Source organism: Lacerta agilis, chromosome 10, assembly GCF_009819535.1.
Source record: "Lacerta agilis isolate rLacAgi1 chromosome 10, rLacAgi1.pri, whole genome shotgun sequence".
Lineage (NCBI taxonomy): Eukaryota > Metazoa > Chordata > Lepidosauria > Squamata > Lacertidae > Lacerta > Lacerta agilis.
Genome location: NC_046321.1, coordinates 70,177,026 through 70,199,972, shown reverse-complemented (window position 1 = coordinate 70,199,972; position 22,947 = coordinate 70,177,026). Strand labels below are relative to the sequence as shown.

Sequence of the window (22,947 nt, the reverse complement as noted above, 5' to 3'; positions counted from 1 at the left end):
CACGGCGATCCATCCGGCGCCCCCGACGTGCCGCCTCTCCACCTCTGGGGCCACCTCCCTCCCGCGCTGTCCGCCCCTCGGGAGGGAGGGTGGGCGAGCGGGGGATGAGGGGCGTAACGCTGGAGCAGCGGGGGGCTCTGCGCACCCTTCCAGCGCTCCAGCTGGGGCTCCCCGAGCGGTACCTATTTATCTACTTGCACTTGACATGCTTTCAAACTGGTAGGTTGGCAGGAGCTGGGACCAAGCAACGGGAGCTCACTGCGTTGCTCGCGGGGATTCAACCTTCTGATCGGCAAGCCCTAGGCTCTGTGGTTTAGACCACAGCACCACCCGTGTCCCAGATTAGAACAGTAGGGTGGCCTATTTGGCAAACGTGCTACAAGTCAAGCTCAGAGCACAAAAGGAGTAGTTCCAATGTAACTGCAGTTATGCCGGCAGTGCCTCTGCGCCTTGGTCTGCTGTGGAAGGGACCTGACAAACTGCAAAGCACTGAATACTCAGTATGTTAGTGACACCATGTAATGCATAGGAGTTGAGAGGGGAAAGAAATCCTGAGAACACTTTACTGAGGAAACTTAACAGAAAATGTATAGAATCATAGAATCATAGAGTTGGAAGAGACCACAAGGGCCATCCAGTCCAACTCCCTGCCAAGCAGGAAACACCATCAAAGCATTCCTGACAGATGGCTGTCAAGCCTCCGCTTAAAGACCTCCAAAGAAGGAGACTCCGCCACACTCCTTGGTAGCAAATTCCACTGCCGAACAGCAGTGGAACAGCAGGTGGAATCTTCCTTCTTGTAGTTTGAATCCATGGTCTCGTGTCCACTTCTCTGGAGCAGCAGAAAACAACCTTTCTCCCTCCTCTATATGACATCCTTTTATATATTTGAACATGGCTATCATATCACCCCTTAACCTTCTCTTCTCCAGGCTAAACATACCCAGCTCCCTAAGCCGTTCCTCATAAGGCATCGTTTCCAGGCCTTTGACCATTTTGGTTGCCCTCCTCTGGACACGTTCCAGCTTGTCAGTATCCTTCTTGAACTGTGGTGCCCAGAACTGGACACAGTATTCCAGGTGAGGTCTGACCAGAGCGGAATACAGTGGTACTATTACTTCCCTTGATCTAGATGCTATACCCCTATTGATGCAGCCCAGAATTGCATTGGCTTTTTTAGCTGCTGCATCACACTGTTGACTCATGTCAAGTTTATGGTCTACCAAGACTCCTAGATCCTTTTCACATGTACTGCTCTCAAGCCAGGTGTCACCCATCCTGTATTTGTGCCTTTCATTTTTTTTGCCCAAGTGTAGTACTTTACATTTATCCCTGTTAAAATTCATCTTGTTTGCTTTGGCCCAGTTCTCTAATCTCTTAAGGTCATTTTGAATTGTGATCCTGTCCTCAGGGGTATTAGCCACCCCTCCCAATTTGGTGTCATCTGCAAACTTGATCAGGATGCTCTCAAGCCCATCATCCAAGTCATTGATAAAGATGTTTATCAGCAAGGCCTTTGACAAGGTGCCCCATGATATTCTCGTAAAGAAGCTGGTAAAATGCGGACTAGACAATGCTACCATTCAGTGGATTTGTAACTGGCTGACTGACCGAACCCAAAGGGTACTCATTAATGGCTCCTCTTCATCCTGGAGAGAAGTGACTAGTGGGGTGCCACAGGGTTCTGTCTTGGGCCCAGTCTTATTCAACATCTTCAGTTCTTTTAGTACTCTTGGATGTAGTTCATCTGGCCCTGGAGACTTGAATACATCTAAACTAGCCAAGTATTCTTGTATTGCCTCCTTACTTATTCTGGGCTGTGTTTCCCCTGCTGAATCATCTGCTACATATTCTTCAGGTTGGGCATTGTTTTCTTTTTTGGAGAAGACCGAGGCAAAGAAGGCATTGAGGAGTTCTGCCCTTTCTCTATCTCCTGTTCGCATTTCACCATCTTCTCCTCTAAGTGACCCCACTGTTTCATTGTTCTTCCTTTTGCTACGGACATACCCATAAAAGCTCTTTTTGTTGCTTTTAACCTCTCTAGCAAGCCTGAGTTCATTCTGTGCTTTAGCTTTTCTGACTTTGTCTCTACACGTGCTGGCTATTTGTTTGAATTCCTCTCTGTTGATTTCCCCCTTTTCCCATTTTTTGTACATATCCCTTTTAAATCTTAAATCAGTTAAAAGTTCTTTAGATAGCCACCCTGGCTTCTTTAGGCACCTTCCATGTTTTCGTCTCATTGGTACTGCTTGAAGTTGTGCTTTTAATATCTCCCTTTTAACAATCTCCCATCCATCATGAACTCCCTTCCCTTTTAGTATTACTGACCATGGGATCACACCCAGCACTTCCCTAAATTTTCTGAAGTCCGCTTTCTTAAAGTCTAGAATTTGAGTCTTAGTATGCTTGGTTGCTCCATTCCGCTGTATAATAAACTCCAGAAGAGCATGATCGCTCCCACCTAATGATCCTGCCACTTCTACCCCACTTACCAAGTCATCACTATTGGTTAAGACCAAATCTAAAATGGCTGATCCTCTTGTTGCTTCTCCCACTTTCTGGACAATGAAATTGTCTGCAAGGCCAGTGAGGAATCTGTTCGACTTTGTGCTCTTGGCTGAGTTTGACATCCAACAAATATCAGGATAGTTGAAATCCCCCATTACTACTATCTCACTTCCTTTTGAATGCTTGGTCATCTGTTCCAGGAAAGCATCATCTGTGTCCTCAGTTTGGCTTGGGGATCTGTAGTAAACTCCCACAATGAGATCACTGTTATTTTTCTCTCCCTTAATTTTGACCCAGATACTCTCAGTTTGGCTTTGAAGTTTTAAATCCTGGATCTCTTCACAGGTATACACATCCCTGACATATAACGCCACTCCTCCTCCTTTCCTGTTTGGTCTATTTCTTTGAAATAGATTGTATCCCTCTATTACTACATTCCAATCATGAGACTCATCCCACCAGGTTTCAGTGATGCCTATTATGTCGTATTTAGTTTGCTGTACCAAGAGCTCAAGTTCATCTTGTTTATTTCCCATTAGTATTACAGACATTGAAGACCATTGATCATTCCCCCTAGTCTCTTATTTAAGGATTTTTTATTCCCACCACTAGGTCTGCATGCTGTTTGCTCCATTTGGTCCTTGACATTTGGATGATCATCTTCAGCACTTGATAGACTCCTTCCTTCAGGACCACTGTCACCCTCCCCCACATAAGTCAGTTTAAAGCCCTCCTGATGAGGTTTTTGAGATTGTTGGCGAAAACATTCCTCCCAGCCTTTGTGAGGTGCAGCCCATCACCTGCCAGCAGTCCATCTTCAAGAAACTTCAGACCGTGATCTAAGAATCCAAACCGTATAATTTGGGGAGAAAAGGAACAGAGGGGCTCCATGCCTTGTACATAGCAAGGGGACATTTAACTAAACACACAGAGAGAAAACTTCTGAAGACTTACAAAAGCAATCGGGACAGGTGCTACTTCTGCAAACATCATTCCATTCTGCCTGGTTGCTAAACAACACAACACAACCCCTCCATTTGACTTCAACACTGACATAGTTAACCCTTTAGTTGCACATGGAATGATCTCTGCTGTTGCACTTCCAACGCAGGAATGCTGCCACAGGCAGATCCACATGACTTTGTACCATGAATAATGGGCTTTAAAATATTCTGAATAAATACAATGGTTTGAGCTTTTACAATAATTATGCAGCCTATGTGAGAGGCCAAAGTCATGGTCTTTACGTGTTGGCATCTGCAAAGAGGATCTTCATACATGCTGAGATTGCAACAAGGAAGTCTTTCCTTTGACATATGGGCAGTACTTTGTGAGAAACTATGCTATTTCCAGTTCTTTATGGTGCTTAACTACAATGAAGGATGCCTTTGGTATTACTTAATTACTGTATCAATTTGTTTTATGGCTTAAGCAATATCCTCTTCAGTCATTTATATTTCATATGGAAACAAGAAAACTGGAAATGAGGTGATTTCACATGCTTTTCATTCACATAACTTCTGTTACCAGGTAGATCTCCATATTTTCTGAAATACAGAAAGCTTTTTCTGCAGGTAGTGGGGAATACTGTGAAAAAGCAAGAGACTAAAATATGAGAAAATATCCAGCAACCCATGAGGGATGTGGACTGTTTCACAGTGTTTCATGAATATTTAACACTTTGGCCTGTAATTCCTTCCTGGAATATTCAAGTAGTGCCATCTCTCTTGCTGCTTTCCCCAGTCAAATCCCCCCTCAAAAGCCATATTTATGGTGAAACATTTGCCTTAACATGTTAGCATGGTTTATCCCATCTCCACTCTCCCTATAGTCTCTCACCACTGCCAAACTTTAAAGTGTAAGGCTGTAAGCTGCATGGGGTAGGGTGCACGGTTTACTCAATTTTTTTTGCTGTAATTCTATGAAGGGTATATGGGGGTTAGGGGAGAGGTAGTACTTCTGGTGGGGGACACGTCATGCTCCTTCTGAGGTAGTTTGTTCACCTTTCATCCCCACCCTCTACTCAGCTCTAACCTAGAAGCAGTCAGAATGCAACATTTGCCACACCCTAGGAATGGCTTCCACTGGCCGGCTAAACCAGGTGAGAGGAGCTGATGGGTCTCAAATCCTCAGTGAGTTTCCCCTGCATGCGAAGTCAGGCTCCAGCATACTGAGCAGATGAGACCAACAGTGGGTCCAATGGTTAAGAAGGCAGTCTCTACACATGCTGAAGAGGGAAGTGAGGGAGAGATGGGGCTCATCAACCTGGGAAGGTAGCCCATCTAGGAGAAGGAAACTCTAGTTCTAAACCTGTACCACATTGCAGAATTTCTTCAGGAGTAGAAAAAGCTGTCCCAATGGGGAAAAGCTGTTTTTTTTAATAAACTAGAACAAAGGATGTTAGAACATGCAGACAAAAAGACGATATTCCTAGGAAATATAAATGGGGTCACCTCGCCAGAAATTGATAGAACCACAAGAGGAACAGAGGTTAAAGAAGGGAAACTACCCCTCACCTTTTTTCAACTAACAGAAATTGTTAATCTCAAAGATGCATGGAGATGCCAACACCCAACGGAAAAGGTTTCACACATTATTCAGACCCTAAACAGTCAATGGGTTGAATCGATGCCATTTGGGTTTCGAATGAACTGTTAATAAAGGTTTTTAAAAAACCGAAATACAACCAAGAACCATCTCTGACCACAACCCAGGGGAGAAAGAAAAGGAAAAACACAGAGAGGGAGAATAAATGAAAGTTTGTTAAATGATGAAAAGGTTCTACAAAAGGCAATAGAAGCTGTAAAGGAATTCTTCAAATTCAGTTTAAATCAAGGCACAGATACCAGTAAAGTGGTCCTAAGGGGATTCTTCATAAAACAAAATGTGATACAAAAAAGACTAAAACAAAAGAGAAAGATCAAGATTCTGGAAGAGATAAGACAAAAGGGAAAAAAATATTCAAAAAACCCAAGCAGTGAAACAACCAAGCAGAATATTAAATGATTACAAACAAAATACTCAATACTTGTAAACCAAGAAGTCGAATGGAATATAAAAAGGCTTAAACATAGGAACTTCGAATTTGGAAATAAGCTAGGGAAATTGCTGGCGTGGCAACTTCCTCCCAAGAAACATGGCTACCTACCTGTAACAAGAAAAAAACCAAATTACTGGCAAAAAACCTGGGGAGGCAGGAGAAAAATGAACAACAAACTTGTGGATTAGAAATTAGTAAAAAGGCAAAGTATCTGGGATATTTGGCTAACAACAATACAAGAATACTTGGCTAGTTTAGATGTATTCAAGTCTCCAGGGCCAGATGAACTACATCCAAGAGTATTAAAAGAACTGGCAGAGGTGATTTCAGAACCACTGGCAGTAATCTTTGAGAATTCCTGGAGAAAAGGTGAAGACCCAGCAGACTGGAAGAGGGCAAATGTTGTCCCTATTTTCAAAAGGGGGGAAAGAGAAGATCCAAACAATTACCACCCAGTCAGCCTGACATCAATACCAGGAAAGATTCTAGAGCAGATTATTAAGCAAACGGTCTGTGAGCACCTAGAAAGGAATGCTGTGATCACGAAAAGTCAGCATGGGTTTCTGAAAAATAAGTCATGTCAGACCAATCTGATCTCATTTTTAGACAGAATTACAAGCCTGGTAGATGAAGGGAATGCTGTGGATGTAGCCTATCTTGATTTCAGCAAGGCCTTTGACAAGGTGCCCCATGATATTCAGTGGATTTGTAGCTGGCTGACTGACCGAACCCAAAGGGGGCTCATCAATGGCTCCTCTTCTTCCTGGAGAGAAGTGACTAGTGGGGTGCCACAGGGTTCTGTCTTGGGCCCAGTCTTATTCAACAACTTTATCAATGACTTGGATGATGGGCCTGATCAAGTTTGCAGATGACACCAAATTGGGAGGGGTGGCTAATACCCCAGAGGACAGGATGACACTTCAAAATGACCTTAACACATTAGAGAACTGGGCCAAAGCAAACATGATGAATTATAACAGGGATAAATGTAAAGTACTACACTTGGGCAAAAAAAATGAAAGGCACAAATACAGGATGGGTGACACCCGGCTTGAGAGCAGTACGTGTGAAAAGGATCTAGGAGTCTTGGTAGACCATAAACTTGACATGAGTCAACAGTGTGATGCAGCAGCTAAAAAAGCCAATGCAATTCTGGGCTGCATCAATAGGGGTATAGCATCTAGATCAAGGGAAGTAATAGTACCACTGTATTCCGCTCTGGTCAGACCTCACCTGGAATACTGTGTCCAGTTCTGGGCACCACAGTTCAAGAAGGATACTGACAAGCTGGAACGTGTCCAGAAGAGGGCAACCAAAATGGTCAAAGGCCTGGAAACGATGCCTTATGAGGAACGGCTTAGGGAGCTGGGTATGTTTAGCCTGGAGAAGAGAAGGTTAAGGGGTGATATGATAGCCATGTTCAAATATATAAAAGGATGTCATATAGAGGAGGGTGAAAGGTTGTTTTCTGCTGCTCCAGAGAAGTGGACACGGGACCATGGATTCAAACTACAAGAAGGAAGATTCCACCTGCTGTTCCACTGCTGTTCGGCAGTGGAATTTGCTACCAAGGAGTGTGGCGGAGTCTCCTTCTTTGGAGGTCTTTAAGCGGAGGCTTGACAGCCATCTGTCAGGAATGCTTTGATGGTGTTTCCTGCTTGGCAGGGGGTTGGACTGGATGGCCCTTGTGGTCTCTTCCAACTCTATGATTCTATGATTCTATTACTTCTAATTCCTACCTTAATAATATATAATCAAAACCTTAACATAAAAAACCTTAGCATGCCTGACCTGGATTAGGGAATGGATGACATTAAAAAACACAGACCTACTAGATCTAGAAGGATTTAACAATAGATATGGCTGGCACGCTTATCTGGGATACGAAAAGGTTAAAGTCCACAAATGGTTTTTGAACCACGTGATTAGGAAGTCACTTTACACAGTGTGTGCCAAGTATAAAGGACTTACTAGAACCGAAGAAGCCAATGGTGGCTGTCCCTGACAGAAGGGTTCTCAGTCAAGAAAAAAAACCTTGAGAAGTAATTGGGCAATTTATAAAGATCTATTGGAAGAAAAAGAAAACAAATTACCGGTAAGACTTTTTTTGGGGGGGGGGATTAGGACACATCTGACTGTCTGGTTGCACTATTTTCAGCTAAATTAAACATTTCAAAAGGATAAACAGAAAGGGTTATTCACAGAACTCTCAAGATTAGAGAAAGATTTAATAAATACAAATAAGAAAATGCTCTCTAATATGTATAAACTCCTTGACTGGGAGGTCAAGGGGGAAGAAGTGAAATCTGTTATGGTGCAATGGGCTTTGGCTACAACATCCAGATGGAATCATGGGAGAGGCTGTGGAGGGAGGACCTAAAATTTACAGCATGCTATGATTTGAAGGAGAACTGTATGAAGATGCTCTACAGATGGTATTTATTTATTTATTTTCAAAGAATTTATTGGTGTTTCCACACAAAAAGAACAACAAATAAAAACATTAAATCAACATATAAAACATATCTAATACAATAAACAATACTAATAACAATAACAATAAAAAACTTATACATACCTTAACAACACCAACACACAGGAATCTATTATTTAATCTCTTATTTCGAATCTTATTTAAGGGACTTCCCCCGATCTCTCTTCTGTTCTATTTCTCATCTACTTTAGTAACTTTGTAACTAGTTTAACACTCATTCATCACTTCTTAATCTTCAAATACACATCTTATACAACTTATGTCTTTCAACTTATTATTATCACATAAAATCATATTTCAAATCTTAACTTCTTATATCCTATTTTTTCTTAACTTAGTAAAACCATTGCTATTATTTCTGCTGCTCGAGAGAAGCGGACACGGGGCAATGGATTCAAACTACAAGAAAGAAGATTCCACCTAAACATTAGGAAGAACTTCCTGACAGTGAGAGCTGTTCGGCAGTGGAATTTGCTACCAAGGAGTGTGGTGGAGTCTCCTTCTTTGGAGGTCTTTAAGCAGAGGCTTGACAGCCATCTGTCAGGAATGCTTTGATGGTGTTTCCTGCTTGGCAGGGGGTTGGACTGGATGGCCCTTGTGGTCTCTTCCAACTCTATGATTCTATGATTCTATTACTTCTAATTCCTACCTTAATAATATATAATCAAAACCTTAACATAAAAAACCTAAGTATTTCTTCCCTTCTCCAAATCACTTATTTCCCTCTGACGTAGGAGTATCCTGGTAAGCCGTCCTGCTGAAACACAATTACTTCACCCTATCCCCCCCCCCACATTCCTCCTTTTTCCCCTCTTAATCTCCCACCGGACTTCCCCCAGCACATTTCCAAACCAAGTCTTTCTTTCCTCGCATCAATCTGCTCTTCCCAGATGTCACAATTTTCTTGTTGCAGAATGTCACCTTTTCCTTGATAACCAAATACCAGTACACTGTCCCCGGATATCTTTGCTGCGCTCTTCCAAAGTCCTTGTACATTCTCTCCAATTGGCTCTAGATCATTCATCAAATCCAATTTTACTTTTGCATTTAAATTCCAAAGTTGATAGTCCTGCATTTCTGGGCTCTCACCCCAGAAAGCCGTTATAAAGTCATTATCCTCAGCCTCAGACCTCTCACATCCTTGAGACCTTCCTTCTTTCAGAGCCTGTGTCTTCTCTACTTCAAACGATGTCTCTGGGAAAAATTTCATTCGAATTGTATCACTAAATATATCTTCAGTTTCTCTAATTGATACTTTAAGTTCCTCAGCAAAGTTCTTAAAGGCACTTTGTATCCCCATGAAAGTTCCAATGACGCTCTCTTGCAAAAGTTCCAATTGCAGCAAAACTCTTTCCTGGCCTGATGCCATGCTAAGTCTAACAGAGCCGTGGGAACCAAACACAAATAGCCAGGAGCAGGCAGGGAAACAAAGTCTCACTACTTTTCCATCCTCAGTGATCAGATTTCAGCCACCATTTCCCCCCCCCTTTCATCAGAGGGTAGACTTTCTTTCACTATAGTTCTCTCTTGAACAGAAGAAATAATTCCAATATCTCAGTCTCGTCCCAGAAAGGGATTTCTTAAGCAGTCAGAATCAGAAACAACTTAAAACTTGAAACTTCAAAGCAATACAATGTAGCAACAGTCAAATCCGGTGTTACTTTGATCTTGCCGCAAAGGAGAGAAACGGACTTCCTCTTTTTAAGTTTCTCTCTGCAAGCCAATTAATCCAAATTAGATCCAATTTACCGTCTTTACTTACGGTTTCTTCATTTTCCAGCTAAAATTTGAAAGAATGTAGCGCTCACCGCAGGCGGCCGGCTGCCGCTTTGGTTCCCCCTGTTGAGGACAGCTTCCTCAGCCCCACGCCGGAGCCCGTTCACTCGAGCCTCCCTTTTACAAGGGAAGTTCAAGAACGGGACGTTGCATAGGGGCCCGCAGGAAAGCCCCGACCACGGGACGCTCCTCCCGTGGGTTACCGGAGCCCGCAGTGTGGTTGCGGAGCTCCAAACCCCGGGGGAAACGGAGCCGTCTCGGAGCTGAGACGGCTCCCAACCACCCGCAATGGCGCTCATGCCGGAAGTGTCTACAGATGGTATTTAACACCTGTAAAACTTGCTAAAATGTATAAAGCTAGATCAAACATCTGTTGGAGACGTGGGGAGGTGGAAGGCACCATGATCCACATGTGGTGGAACTGTAAAAAAAAAAAAAATAGGAATTTTTGGGAAATAATTTAAAATGAACTTTAAAAAATGTTTAAATGCTCCTTCCCAAAGAAGCCTGAGACCTTCCTACCAGGCATAATCAATCATGAAATCCCAAAAAGATTAAGGAAAATATTCATGTATGCGGCAGTAGCAGCTAGGATCGTAATTGCTAAAACATGGAAAGGGGACTCCGCGCCCACAAAACTAGACTGGCAAAGTAAAATGTTAGAATTTGCTGAACTAGCAAGATTCCGAGACCATGCCAATCAAATATTCAACAGAGAGTGGAGTATTTAGAGATTATTTAAAAGAACACTGTAATATTACCAGTTGTTTGGCAGGCTTGGATTGATTTTCTATATGAAATAAGAGATTGTTATAGAATTAAAACGACAGAATCTAGGAGAGATAAAATTAAGTGTGCAGTGAAAGGGAACTTAGGAACTACAGTGGGGGGACCGGAAGTCATATTAGAATTAGTGAAGGATACGTAAGGATTGTTAATTTTGGTACATAGGGAGTGTTAATTTTTGATTGCTTTTTGTTGATTGCTATATATTATTTGATTTGGTTTTTTATTTGGTTTTGTTGTTTTTTAAAAACCAATAAAACATAAAAGAGAGAGAAGAAAAGGCTAAGGAGTAAACCCTACACAAATCCAGAGTGGAGTCCCTAAGATGGTTGGGTGGCACCTTCTATGCTTCCTTGCAGCACCTCCTGCAGCCAACCTGGTGCTTTCCTTTGAATCACATCAGTGAGGCCAAGAGGGGGCTCTTGTTGTCTGGGCAGCCCAGAACCTCCATACACCCTGCCCAGGCTTGCACCCCAGAGAGGTCACTTCGGTGCTCTTAACTAACACAGCAGTTTGACTTCACCCCCAGAGGTGCACTCCATTGTCTCTCAAGACAGACAGATGCCAACAAGGAGTGGAATACCATGGGTATGGCATCTTTTTTTCCTTTTTTTTAAAAAAATGCTGCAATATCCATACAATATCTCTACTTATCCTAGCAGTGGCATATCATTTACCAATCATAATCAGTAATTATGATGTTAAACATTTTCCCACCAAGTTTTAATTCTTCGGCTTCTCTTTTGTAATGCAGTATATATTATTGGAAATGAAAATTAATGATAACAGATACATTTCATTAAATACAACCATTTATAATTATAGCAGAATAATCAACACCACAGTGCAGAAAACCCTAAAGCCCAGATTAGCAGTGAATGACTGCTGCAAAGGCCTAGTGGGACAAGTGCATTTTAACTAGGTGAAGGCTTCCTGGCCATATTGTGTCCACTCACGCCTCCAGGCCAAGGAAGTTCCATAGCTGGGGCACCACCACAGAAGGGGCAGTAAAGGGTGGACAACAAGGTATGGGGAGGGGTGCTCCATCAAATAGTGACGGAGGTCTCTAGTGATTCAGGCACACATTTACCCTGCCTGTTCTCCAAGCCAGTGTGATCTAAAGCAGCCAAACCATTGTACTATTGCTGATAAAATAGACAGCTGATAATAACAGTATATATTTGGAATTACTCCCCTTGCTTCCTATTTTGTGACTTTGAAAGTACGTAATTATAGTTTTGTGTAATAAACTGATTTCTCACAATCTGCAATATCTAATTGCATCTACTGGAATTTTATGTTACCAGTAGTTTTGAAATCCATTTACTCTGTCCATTTGCTGCCATCGAAGATAAAGTCCTAATTTACCGTATTTTACGCTCCATAAGACGCACCTTTTCCCTCCTAAAATGGAAGGGGAAATCGCTGTGCGTCTTATGGAGCGAAGGCTTCGCTCCCACTGCCTCCCCCCATCCCCCGTCGCGTTCGGCGGAAGGTGGGGGGAGGCAGCAGCGATGTTGCTGGATCATGCCAGCACCTCCGTTCACCGAAAGAAGCTTCTTTTGGCGAGCGGAGCTGCTAGCACGATCCAGCAACATCTCCGCTGCTTCCCCCGACCTCCCGCCGAACGCGACGGGGGATGTGGGGAGGCGGCTGGGAGCGAAGGGGATGTTGGTGGATCGTGCCAGCAGCTCCGTTCACGGAGCTGCTGGCACGATCCACCAACACCTCCGCCGCCTCCCCCCACGTCCCGCCGAACGCGACGGGGGATGTGGGGAGGCGGCGGGGAGCGAAGGGGATGTTGGTGGATCGTGCCAGCAGCTCTGTTCACGGAGCTGCTAGCACGAACCACCAACATCTCTGCTGCCTCCCCCCACGTCCCGCCGTATTCAGCAGGAGGTGGGGGGAGGCAGCTGCGATGCCTGCTTTTGGGATCGGTGGGCGGCAGGGAGGTTGGTAGAGGATTTCCTCCACCACCCCACGCGCTGCCCGCCAATCCCAAAAGCAGGCTTTTGGGATCGGTGCAAGGCATGGGATGGTGGAGGAAACAGCGGGGATGCTGCTGCTTTCTCCACCACCCTGCGCCCCGATGCCAAAAGCAGGCTTATCCCCTGTTGCTTTAAAGGGACATGGGGAGGAGGGGAGAAACCTTCTCCCCTCGTCCCCATGTCCCTTTAAGGAAGCGGGGATGAGCCGCTGTGAAGGGAGAAGGGGCTTCCCCTCCAGCACTCCCCTCCGTGTTTTTTATAGGAGGAAAACCAGGAAAATATTTTTTTTCCTGGTTTTTCCCCTTTAAAAAACAAGTGCGTCTTGTGGTCCGGAGCGCCTTATGGACCGAAAAATACGGTAATCACCGTCTAACTTTTTGCTTCCTATGAGTAATTACCTTGACTTTATGCATTTCTTACCAAGTAAAACAAAATATGTCATGACACGAACATAGCATTTTAGTTCTAACTCTGTGCTTATATAGCACCTTCCATCTTTCAAAGTACTTTACATGTATGATTTAATTCTCTCCAATGCCCTTTGATCCGAGAAGCTATTATGACACTCATTTTACAAGTGAACAGTCACAAACTCTGCCTGTTGCCAACCCCCTTGTTGCAGCAGTCACACCACGCCTCAGAAGCAGAGGGTCCTACATTGCTAACACAATCCCATGACACAATTTCTGCCTCCTGCTAGCTAACTTGGAAAGTTATTACAGCTCAAAGCTACAATTTGCACACAATAATTTTGCCTTCAATAAGCAAAGAGGAAATCACACTTTCAAAGCCTCCTCAAGTTTTATTAAGCTAGAATAAAGTCATTTCTGCTGATGATGTGAATATGTTCTTGACAGGGGAATGAAGCGAAATACAAAAATGTACAATTAAAAATGAACAGGGGCTCTCCTATATGCTGCATACCAAATTGCAACACTAAGAATACAGTATCTATATATGCTATTTGGGGATGCAGGTGGCGCTGTGATCTAAACCACTGAGCCTAGGGCTTGCTGATCGGAAGGTTGGCGGTTTGAATCCCTGCGATGGGGTGAGCTCCCGTTGCTCGGTCCCAGCTCCTGCCAACCTAGCAGTTCGAAAGCACGTCAAAGTGCAAGTAGATAAATAGGTACCGCTCTGGCGGGAAGGTAAACGGCATTTCCATGCGCTGCTCTGGTTTCACCACATGACCCGGAAAACTGTCTGCAGACAAACGCCAGCTCCCTTGGCCTATAGAGCAAGGTGAACATCGCAACCCCAGAGTCGTTCGCGACTGGACCTAATGGTCAGGGATCCTTTACCTTTATATACAGTATTTAAAATGTTGAAGGAGTATAGTAATAAGTATCCACCTTGTAGATTTCCAAATTCTTGTTCATAAAAACTGTTTGTGATCCCAATTGTGTATAATGCCATAGTCCATCTGCAGAGAAATGATCAGAAAATAATGTGTAAAGTACTAAAGATGCAGGGAGAGAAACAAACCGATAATATTATTTAGCTACCTGTGAAATAAGGACGTGGGTGGCACTGTGGTCTAATGGTCAGGGGTACCTTTACCTTGAGGGACATGGGTGGTACTGTGGTCTAAACCACTGAGCCTAGGGCTTGCTGATCAGAAGGTCGGTGGTTCGAATCCCCACGATGGGGTGAGCTCCTGTTGTTTGGGCCCTGCTCCTGCCAACCTAGCAGTCTGAAAGCATGTCAAAGTGCAAGTAGATAAATACCTTCTCTGGCGGGAAGGTAAACGGCGTTTCCATGCACTGCTCTGGTTCACCAGAAGCGGCTTAGTCATGCTGGCCACATGACCCAGAAACTGTCTGCCGACAAACGCTGGCTCCATCAGCTTATAGAGCGAGATGAGCGCACAACCCCAGAGTCGTCCACGACTAGACCTAACGGTCAGGGTTACCCTTACCTTTACCTTTACCTTTACCTTTGAAATGCCTAGCTGATGAGGCCACCAATGCAGATAAATCCGAATGGGCAATTAATAAAGGCATGCAGATTATGCATCATGGACAGTACCAGAGGGAGCAGAGGGCAAGTGTGCAAACTTGCCCCCTACAACACTTCTGTCATTTACATATACTTTTTTTCTGTCAGAGATGTAGGGCACAACCCTCCCACTTAGAAATATCATTTGCCCCTTCTATGCGCTACCCCTCCATTATTATTTTCTAGTGCTGCCACTGCCATGTACAAAGACTACTGAGGTGAATGCTTGCATGCATGTAAAAGAGAGAGAGAAACTAGACCTATCTCAAGCATTCAAGAACTTCCTATATTTAGATATTGAATGTTACTGGTGTTTTCCAAGGGGGAATGACAAGAGGCTGATTTGAAAAGGAGTTTGCTGTGGCAGTTGCTGTTGAATGGCAGAGTAATTTTGCTTGCAAACCCACACACTGATTGTATTTGTGTATATAGATTACAGTTGTTATCTGGAGCTGCCAAAAATGCATTTTCTCTTTTTATTCCTTTTCCCACTATGATTTGGTTCAGGGTTGTTGTTTTTTCTTTATGGAGCTTTGTGTCTCAGATTTGAACCAGAGTCTCTCCACTCCTAGTTCAGATCACCAAGAGTCACACAGTCTCTTTTCTTAAAATTATCTAATCAGTTGAAAATTGGCCATGTAAATTTACATTTGGATTTATGCATTTGCATTTGCAAATGCCTCAGCTCTTCTTAGGAATACTATTATCTCTCCTCACCCTCTATTTCCAGGGAAACAAGAGAAAGGTGAACTTCGGTTTTCCTATCATCCCTTGGGAGTTCTTGAGGATGAGTCACAGCTGCCCTATTCCAGCCTCAGGAATTCGCTGGACTCCGGGGAGATCAAGGTTCCCTCTGGAACTTCCTGCTTTCTTGCACCAGGGCTGCATCTAGACACATCAAAGGAGCGGTTCAGTTAAACGCGTTGTAATCTTCAAATAAGGAAATCCCGTTGGCGAAAGACGGGACTCCACAGTGCCATCTGGTGTAACAGTGTTAAAAGCGCTTTATCTTTACGCATGTAGCTGAGATATGATGCACCTCGCTCGGATGACCCGGCCTAAAGCACACAACCCTCGCTTGAGAAATGGGCGTGCAGGTACATCTTTATTTTCTCGGCAAAAGAGGCTTCTCCTTTTCCGCTCATTCTCAGAGCGTTTCGTTTCCTTTCGGAAAGAAGTATATTCTGCAGTACCTCCAGAAGCGCTGAGTATATTTCCATTAAAAAAACAACAACTTATAAACGATCTAAAGTGTCCTACCTCAGCAGCTAGAGCAAGGTTGACTATACCGAGTTATTTGCATGCCAGCGTTGCTTATGCGCAAGACCTTGTAGGCATCCCCGGGTGATAGTAATAGCTGAGCAAGTACTGTACTCGATCCTATGCATGCAAGCCTCACACTGGGGCTTAGGCTCCCTAAGCTGCGGCACCACCAGAGTGGGGAGCGTTTCGCTGGGTTATGTAGATCCAGTTGCAAAGCATGCGATCACCCCCCCCCCCCCCCAGTGCAGCTCAGTTCGGCTGCCCTGCAGCTGCTCGCATGTGCCCACGTTGCGGCTCTCCTGCTGGGGTGACGAGGCAGGCGCTCTCCGCTGCAACGTGTTTCCTCCTGGGCTACAGGGGACGGCGGCCAACATGTTGGCGCGGCGTTCAAAGGCATCGGAAAGACCAGATTCCTCCACCAGAAAACTGTAACCATTCCTTATCGGAGCCAGCTCATGTTCTGTAGCGAGCGAGGCCATTGTGACTATGTGCGCGAAAGAAAGAAAGAAAGAAAGAAAGAAAGAAAGAAAGAAAGAAAGAAAGAAAGAAAGAAAGCTCACGGACTGTCTGCTCTGCTAGTCCTGCAGTCACGTGCATGTTTACGTGGGAGTTCGCCTCGATTCAACCTGGGTTGGGCTCGGGATGCTGCTTTCCGTGCGATGATTCCCTATTCAAAGCTCAGGAAATGAATCTTAGCCACGGAGGGGAATCTGGTGCCGAAGCAGGCGCTTTCTTATCCCACGGGTTTCCAGCATGGGATCCGGATCTCGCGTGTACGCACACACTTCGCCGCCTGTGAGTCCAGCGAGGCTGAGTCTCCAAAGGAGCAGGACTCAGTCTCTGGACCTTCAGGAGCATAAGCAATAAAGTGGTGCCTCCTCTGAGCCCAGGAAACAACAACAGCAGCCAGCCCAGCAGCAACCTTTCCCATTTGCTTCCTTGGTGGGGCTGCGTTGAGGTTAAGACCTTGACGCGCCCCCGCCCCTCGCTTTCCGTATGCTCCTAAGGCTCAAGCTCAAGCTCTGTGCCCAAGTGCTTCGATCCAGGGCTAACACACTATTAGCATTTCCTGGGGGTGGGGGGTGGGGAGAGATGCTCCCTAGCCAGCGCCAAACCCAGGGGAGCTTCCTCGCGTCTCCCGCGCCCCCGCCCCCACGGGAGGGACCGCAGCTAAAGACTCCGCTCCACGCGGGTTGTGTTTGCGCTCTGCAGGAAAGCAGCTGCCGCGCGCGGAGCTCCCTTTGCAGTGCAGTGGCGGCGGCAGGAGGCGGCCGGATCACGTTGCTAGCCTTGTGCTCGTACCAGTTTGAGACGGGATTAAAGAGGAGGGCGCTCCGGCTCGCTCCGGCTTTTCTTTTTTTAAGGGGCCAGTAGCTGGAGCAAACGTGGGCTTGCACGAGCACTAGTCCGCCTTCGCCAGCGGCAGGCGAGGAAAGGTGTCTGGAGCAGCAGGCGAGGGCGGGATCAGATGCACCATCACATTCTGCCGCCAGACGCAACACATGGCTGCTGCAGTTCCCTTTCACAAGGCAGCATGGTTAATCATCATCACCCTCCTGGGACAACGGTTCCCGCTCTCCCTCTCCTACCGGCTTTTGCCAACCTCACACCTGCTAATTCCCGCGCGCGCTTGCCAGCCGGACCTTACGCTCGTTGCCTCCCGAGGAAGACCTTTTTTATGACTCCCCCCTCTCCATCGGGGAGGCTCTAAGTCACCCCAAGCCACCCCCTCGCCTTGACACTGAGCAATAGGCGAAATGCGCTCCTTGCGAGAAGCTCCCGAGTGTCTCTCTCCCTCTCCCTCCCTCTCTCTCGTGACACCGTTTTAGAAGAGGATGCTTCCTTGGGCAAAGTTGGGCTTTTCTCCTCCGCCGGCTGTCCCCGCCCCCTCCTCCTTCCGCTCCCTCCCCAATCCCGGAGCCGGGAGGTTGCGTGGTACGTTCTGCACGTGAGCTGGGTGCTGGTCTGTCTGGCAAGCGCGTGCCCGGTGGCCAAACAACCAAGCAGGAACGCAAACTACCAGCGCGCCCTGAGCAAGAGGGGAAGAGACGGGGCGAGAAAAAGGAGAAACAGAAAGAGGGGGGGGGGGGAACGGCTTTCTTTCCCACCCGGGCGGCAGCGCAAGAAAAGACCAGGCTGCATGGGCGACTGTGTGGCTTTGTTGCCCGAAGGTCTCCCAAGACTCTGCACCATCTCACAGGAGCCATCCAAAGCGGCGACCACCCCCAAAAAGCTGCTGCCAAACATGGATGAAGGGAATGGGATCTCTCCTTTGCCCGAAAGGCAGTTATTGGAGCATCGGGAATTCATAGGGTCAGATGGCAGGGACTTCTGCATTATTGGTGTCATTTTAATTTAGGAGAAAAAAACCTGGTTTTTCTTGTTATTTTTTTTCCTTTCTACAAAAGGAAAGGGGAGATAAAGAGATGGGTTAACTCTGGTTCTTTGGCTGGGCAACTTTAAGCATGCACATGCCCCTCTCCCCCTTTAAAAAAATATTTTTTTTTATTAAAGATTTTCTTGGTTTACAAAAGTATGTGAATTGTCTTTTTCAGGTTATAGTGTATTTTCTGCACATCAGTTACATTTGATGTGAAACATTAGTTTTGTATACACCGCTTTTGTGAGATTTCTTGCAAAGTAGGAGCTAGTGAGACCACTGTGTATGTTAAAGGCAATGGGTCTCTCTTTCCCTTTTCTGTTCCTGCAGACTGGGCTATCCATCCTTGTATATGTGCAAGCCCAAGAGAGGTATGAAGAGGGACGAGAGCAAGGTAAGAGTATAAGGCTTTTTTGATGCTCTCCAGCACCTGCACAATACTTAGCTGGGGCTTCTGATAAATGGGAGCCCAACTTTATGCAGAAGGTCTCCTCTTTTCCTCATTCACTTCCTTTCTGTTATCTGTAGTGGGCGGTTTTGTTTTACAGTGGTACTTCGGGTTAAGAACTTAATTCGTTCCGGAGGTCCGTTCTTAACCTGAAACTGTTCTTAACCTGAAGCACCACTTTAGCTAATGGGGCCTCCCTCTGCCACCGCACGATTTCTGTTCTCATCCTGAAGCAAAATTCTTAACCCGAGCTACTATTTCTGGGTTAGTGGAGTCTGTAACCTGAAGCGTCTGTAACCTGAAGCGTCTGTAACCCGAGGTACCACTGTATTTATGTTGGCAAAGAACAGTTGTGGAGGGAGAGGGAAGATGCCTGTGCCAGTATATGCTCTTGAAATGGGAAATAAGGGTAGGTGGCAAGACAGTTGCTTAGGTTGGCATTATAGTGAAACGAGTGTTTGTCCTTTTTCTTCCTGAATAGGAAACATACAAACTGCCACACAGATTGATAGAGAAGAAAAGAAGAGACCGGATTAATGAGTGTATTGCTCAGTTGAAAGATTTATTGCCTGAGCATCTGAAACTGACAGTAAGTCCAGACTGTGTGAGTCCATGTGTATATGCTTGCCTGTACATCTATCTAGGTATTTTTGCAACACCATAAACTCTTAGTGAAGTTTTTACTCTTCAGACTGTAATCCTATGCACACTTACTTCAGTGTAAGCCCATTTGGCACAGTGGGATTTACTTCAGATCAAGCCTGGATGTGGTTGCACTGTAAAAGATGTACATATTAGAAAAAAAGTGTGGTTATTTTTGTTGACTTAGAAGTAAGTCACTGACTTCAGCAGTGCTTAACCCTCTATTATTATTATTATTATTATTATTACTGTATATACTTGAGTATAAGCCTAGTTTTTCAGCACATTTTTTGTGCTGAAAAAGCTGCCCTCGGCTTATACTCGAGTGAGGCGAGCGGTGGGGGCGGCGAGAAAGAAGCCCTTTCTCTCCGCTCGTGCCGCCACCCGCTCTCCCCAGTCAACCATTCCTTAAGAAGCGTACAAGAACGGCGGTTCTTTACTCTCCCCAGGCAGCTTGTTCCATTCCTGAACTGCTCGCATAAATGCAAACTTGGCAAAGGAAGAAGAGGAAGGAGCAGCCCAAAGGGCTGCTTTCGGGCTGCTCGTTCCTCCTCCTCTTCCACAGCAGCAAAGGTGAACCGGCTTATACTCAAGTCAATAAGCTTTCCCAGGTTTTTGTGGGAAAATTAGGTGCCTCGGTTTATATTTGGGTCGGCTTATACTCGGGTATATACGGTATTATTATTATTATTATTATTATACTGCCCTATACCCAGAGGTCTCAGGGTGGTTCCCATAAAACTTTCTAAAATACATCATTTAAAACTGGGTTGAATGAAAAGTGATTTTTAGGATTACAAGACATCCAGTAGTCTAATAGAAATTCCTTATATGACAGCACTTCTGTAGAACTTCCAGAGAGTCACATTAGCCTTATTTGTGAAGTTTCAAAATGGGTGTGATTTATTAGCATGGTAATATCACCAATTCGAGCAAGGGCAGTAATAAAACAGTATTTCTTCCAAAGTGAGCTTAGTGAAGTTTTAGAAAATAGGATATAAGGTTCTGATTGATTGTGTGTCCCTTTTCCTCCCTTTGCAGACACTAGGGCATCTGGAGAAAGCTGTAGTTTTGGAATTAACTTTGAAACACTTAAAAGCTTTAACAGCCTTAACAGAGCAGCAGCATCAGAAGATAATTGCTTTACAGAATGGTAAGTAAATGCCCAGTGCAGAAGCACAACATAGGGCATACTGGTATTCTCTCTCTCTCTCTCTCTGATTATGAAGGACATACCCTGTTTCTCCTAAAATAAGACATAGCCATAAAATAAGCCATAGCAGGATTTCTATGCATTTGCGAAATATAAGCCGTTCCCCAAAAATAAGCCATACCCAGAAAATAAGCCATAGTGACGTGGTACCTCCCATTAAAACAGCCTGGGGAGGCGTGGCTATGCAGCGTACCGATGCGACACGGTTAAGATAAGACATCCCCTGAAAATAAGCCATACTGTGTTTTGTTGAGCGAAAAAAAATATTAGACGGTGTCTTATTTTAGGAGAAACACGGTAATCTGCCAATCTGGTTATTGACAAAGTTTTAGCAGTTGGTGAACTGTTAGCTAACTCCAAAGTTAAGTTGCCAAATTGAAATCTATAGAACTGCTTCAGAGTCGGTGACCTGTATGGTCATGTTTACTCAAACTTGAGTCCCCTTAAATTTAGTGGGCCTTAACTCCTATGTACACGTGAAAAGGACTGCAGCTGTGCAGTCTGACTGTATCTATATACACATATATCCATGCATTGCAGAGGGTTGGACTAGATGACCCTTGCGGTACCTTACAACTCTACAATTCTATGATTTACTTGGAAGTAAGTCCCATTTTGTTTGAGGCTTACTCCCAAATAAGCAAGTCTAGTATTACAGCCTTAACATATTATCTCTTGAGATAACTTACCCTTTTCCAACTGATTTTATAAATCGTAGTCTTAGATTGATAACTTTGAACTAGAAGATTAGTACTTTTAACGCAAAGCAATTACATTATAGAGGAATTTTATTAATAAAACAGTCAGATTCTGTGTAACACTAGATCTGATGCAAGTGGTATTACTAATGCCTGTTATTTTGTATCCCTTCCTCCCCCTGCCCCCCCCCTCTTTGTAGGGGAGAGATCTTTGAAGTCTCCTGTGCAATCTGACCTGGGTGCTTTCCATTCAGGATTCCAGACATGCACCAAAGAAGTCATGCAGTACCTCTCCAGGTTTGAAAGTTGGACTCCAAGAGAGCAGAGATGTGCTCAGCTCATCAACCACCTGCACTCTGTTTGCACACGGTTCCTCCCCAGCCCCCAGCTCCTGACTCCAAAGATTTGTGCAGGCAAAGGACCCTGCCCCACCTCCTCCACCTCTTCCTGTGTGCAGCGAGATCACACTGGCCCAAAGCTGGAGAGCCAGCCAAATTGTGTGCCAGTCATTCAGAGGACTCAGAATGCTAGTAGCAAGCATAAATCCAGCCACCATCCGATGGGTCGTGTGGAGCTTGGTGGGGAGAATGACACGGATACAGATAGTGGCTATGGCGGTGAGTGCGAGGGAAGACCGGAAGGGGACAAAAGGCAAGGCAACCTGATGGTCAAGCAGGAGCCCGCTGGGGATGAGGCACCTCCAGCAGCCAAAAGGCTGAAGATGGACTGCAGCAGCACCTCTTCGGCAGTGTTGAGCCCAGACCAAGCAGCAGCTGGTTCAGCCCTTCTCAGCTCCCTGGTGGCTTTTGGAGGTCTGGGGGGAGGAGGATCTCCCTTTGCCCAACAACCTGCTGCTCCCTTCTGTCTGCCCCTCTGCTTCATCTCCCCCTCAGCAGCAGCTGCCTACATGCAGCCCTTCCTGGACAAGAGCAACCTGGATAAATATCTTTACCCAGCAGCAGCAGTTGCTGCTGCTGCTACTCCCATTCCCTGGATCTATCCAGGGATTCCAGCTCAGGTTGCTGCTGCTGCTGCTGCGGCCTCGGCCTTCCCCTGTTTCTCCTCAGTATTGGTACCAGGAGAGAAAGCCAGTTTGGCCTCAGCAATGTCTACTGATGTGGCTGTTTCTGGCCAGCACCTCCCCCACCCATTTACCTGCAACCCAGCTGGGCTCAGTGGAGACATGGAGCTCCCTTCCCACGAGCAGCATTTGCAGTCTGCAAAGGAAAATCCTTGAGTGATGCTCCATCATTTCTAAAGGAAACCACACAGTTCATGCCTCCTACTTGACAGGAAGGATCCATCACTCCCAAGAATGAGAAGCAACCCTCACCCCACCCCTGTTTCTTTGTGTGTTTAAGGGAAAGCTTACTAGGCTGACAGGTTATCCTTTTTCTTTTATTAAAAGACTAGGTTCTCCCTTCCCCACAAATATTTTTGGAGAGCTCCTTGTCATCGTTGTCCCCCATGGTGTGTGTGTGTGTGTGTGTGTGTGTGTGTGTGTGTGTGATGTTGCAGAATTCCCTGGCCCATCCCCCAGTTGAACTGAAACAAAAACAAATGGGAAAGACTCCCTTAGGGGTGGGTTGGGGGAAGCGGATCTTTCTTCATAAGAGAAGTTTGCTTAACAATTCAGAAGGCCTAAAGAAAAAGGGCAGGGGGCTGCAGCATCTGGAACTGGGGAGTCAGAACTGAGATATATACTGTACCATA

At 45.3% G+C, this 22,947-nt stretch overlaps 1 protein-coding gene across 1 annotated transcript; it reads left to right on the top strand.

Moving 5' to 3' along the window:
• Positions 1 to 17,967: 17,967 nt before the first annotated feature.
• Positions 17,968 to 22,685, top strand: BHLHE41 (basic helix-loop-helix family member e41). Its single transcript, XM_033163044.1, has 5 exons — positions 17,968 to 18,166; positions 18,564 to 18,627; positions 19,163 to 19,270; positions 20,365 to 20,476; positions 21,435 to 22,685. The coding sequence occupies exons 1-5, from the start codon at positions 17,994 to 17,996 to the stop codon at positions 22,469 to 22,471; spliced, it is 1,494 nt and encodes a 497-aa protein (XP_033018935.1). The 5' UTR covers positions 17,968 to 17,993; the 3' UTR covers positions 22,472 to 22,685.
• The last annotated feature ends 262 nt before the right edge of the window (positions 22,686 to 22,947 follow it).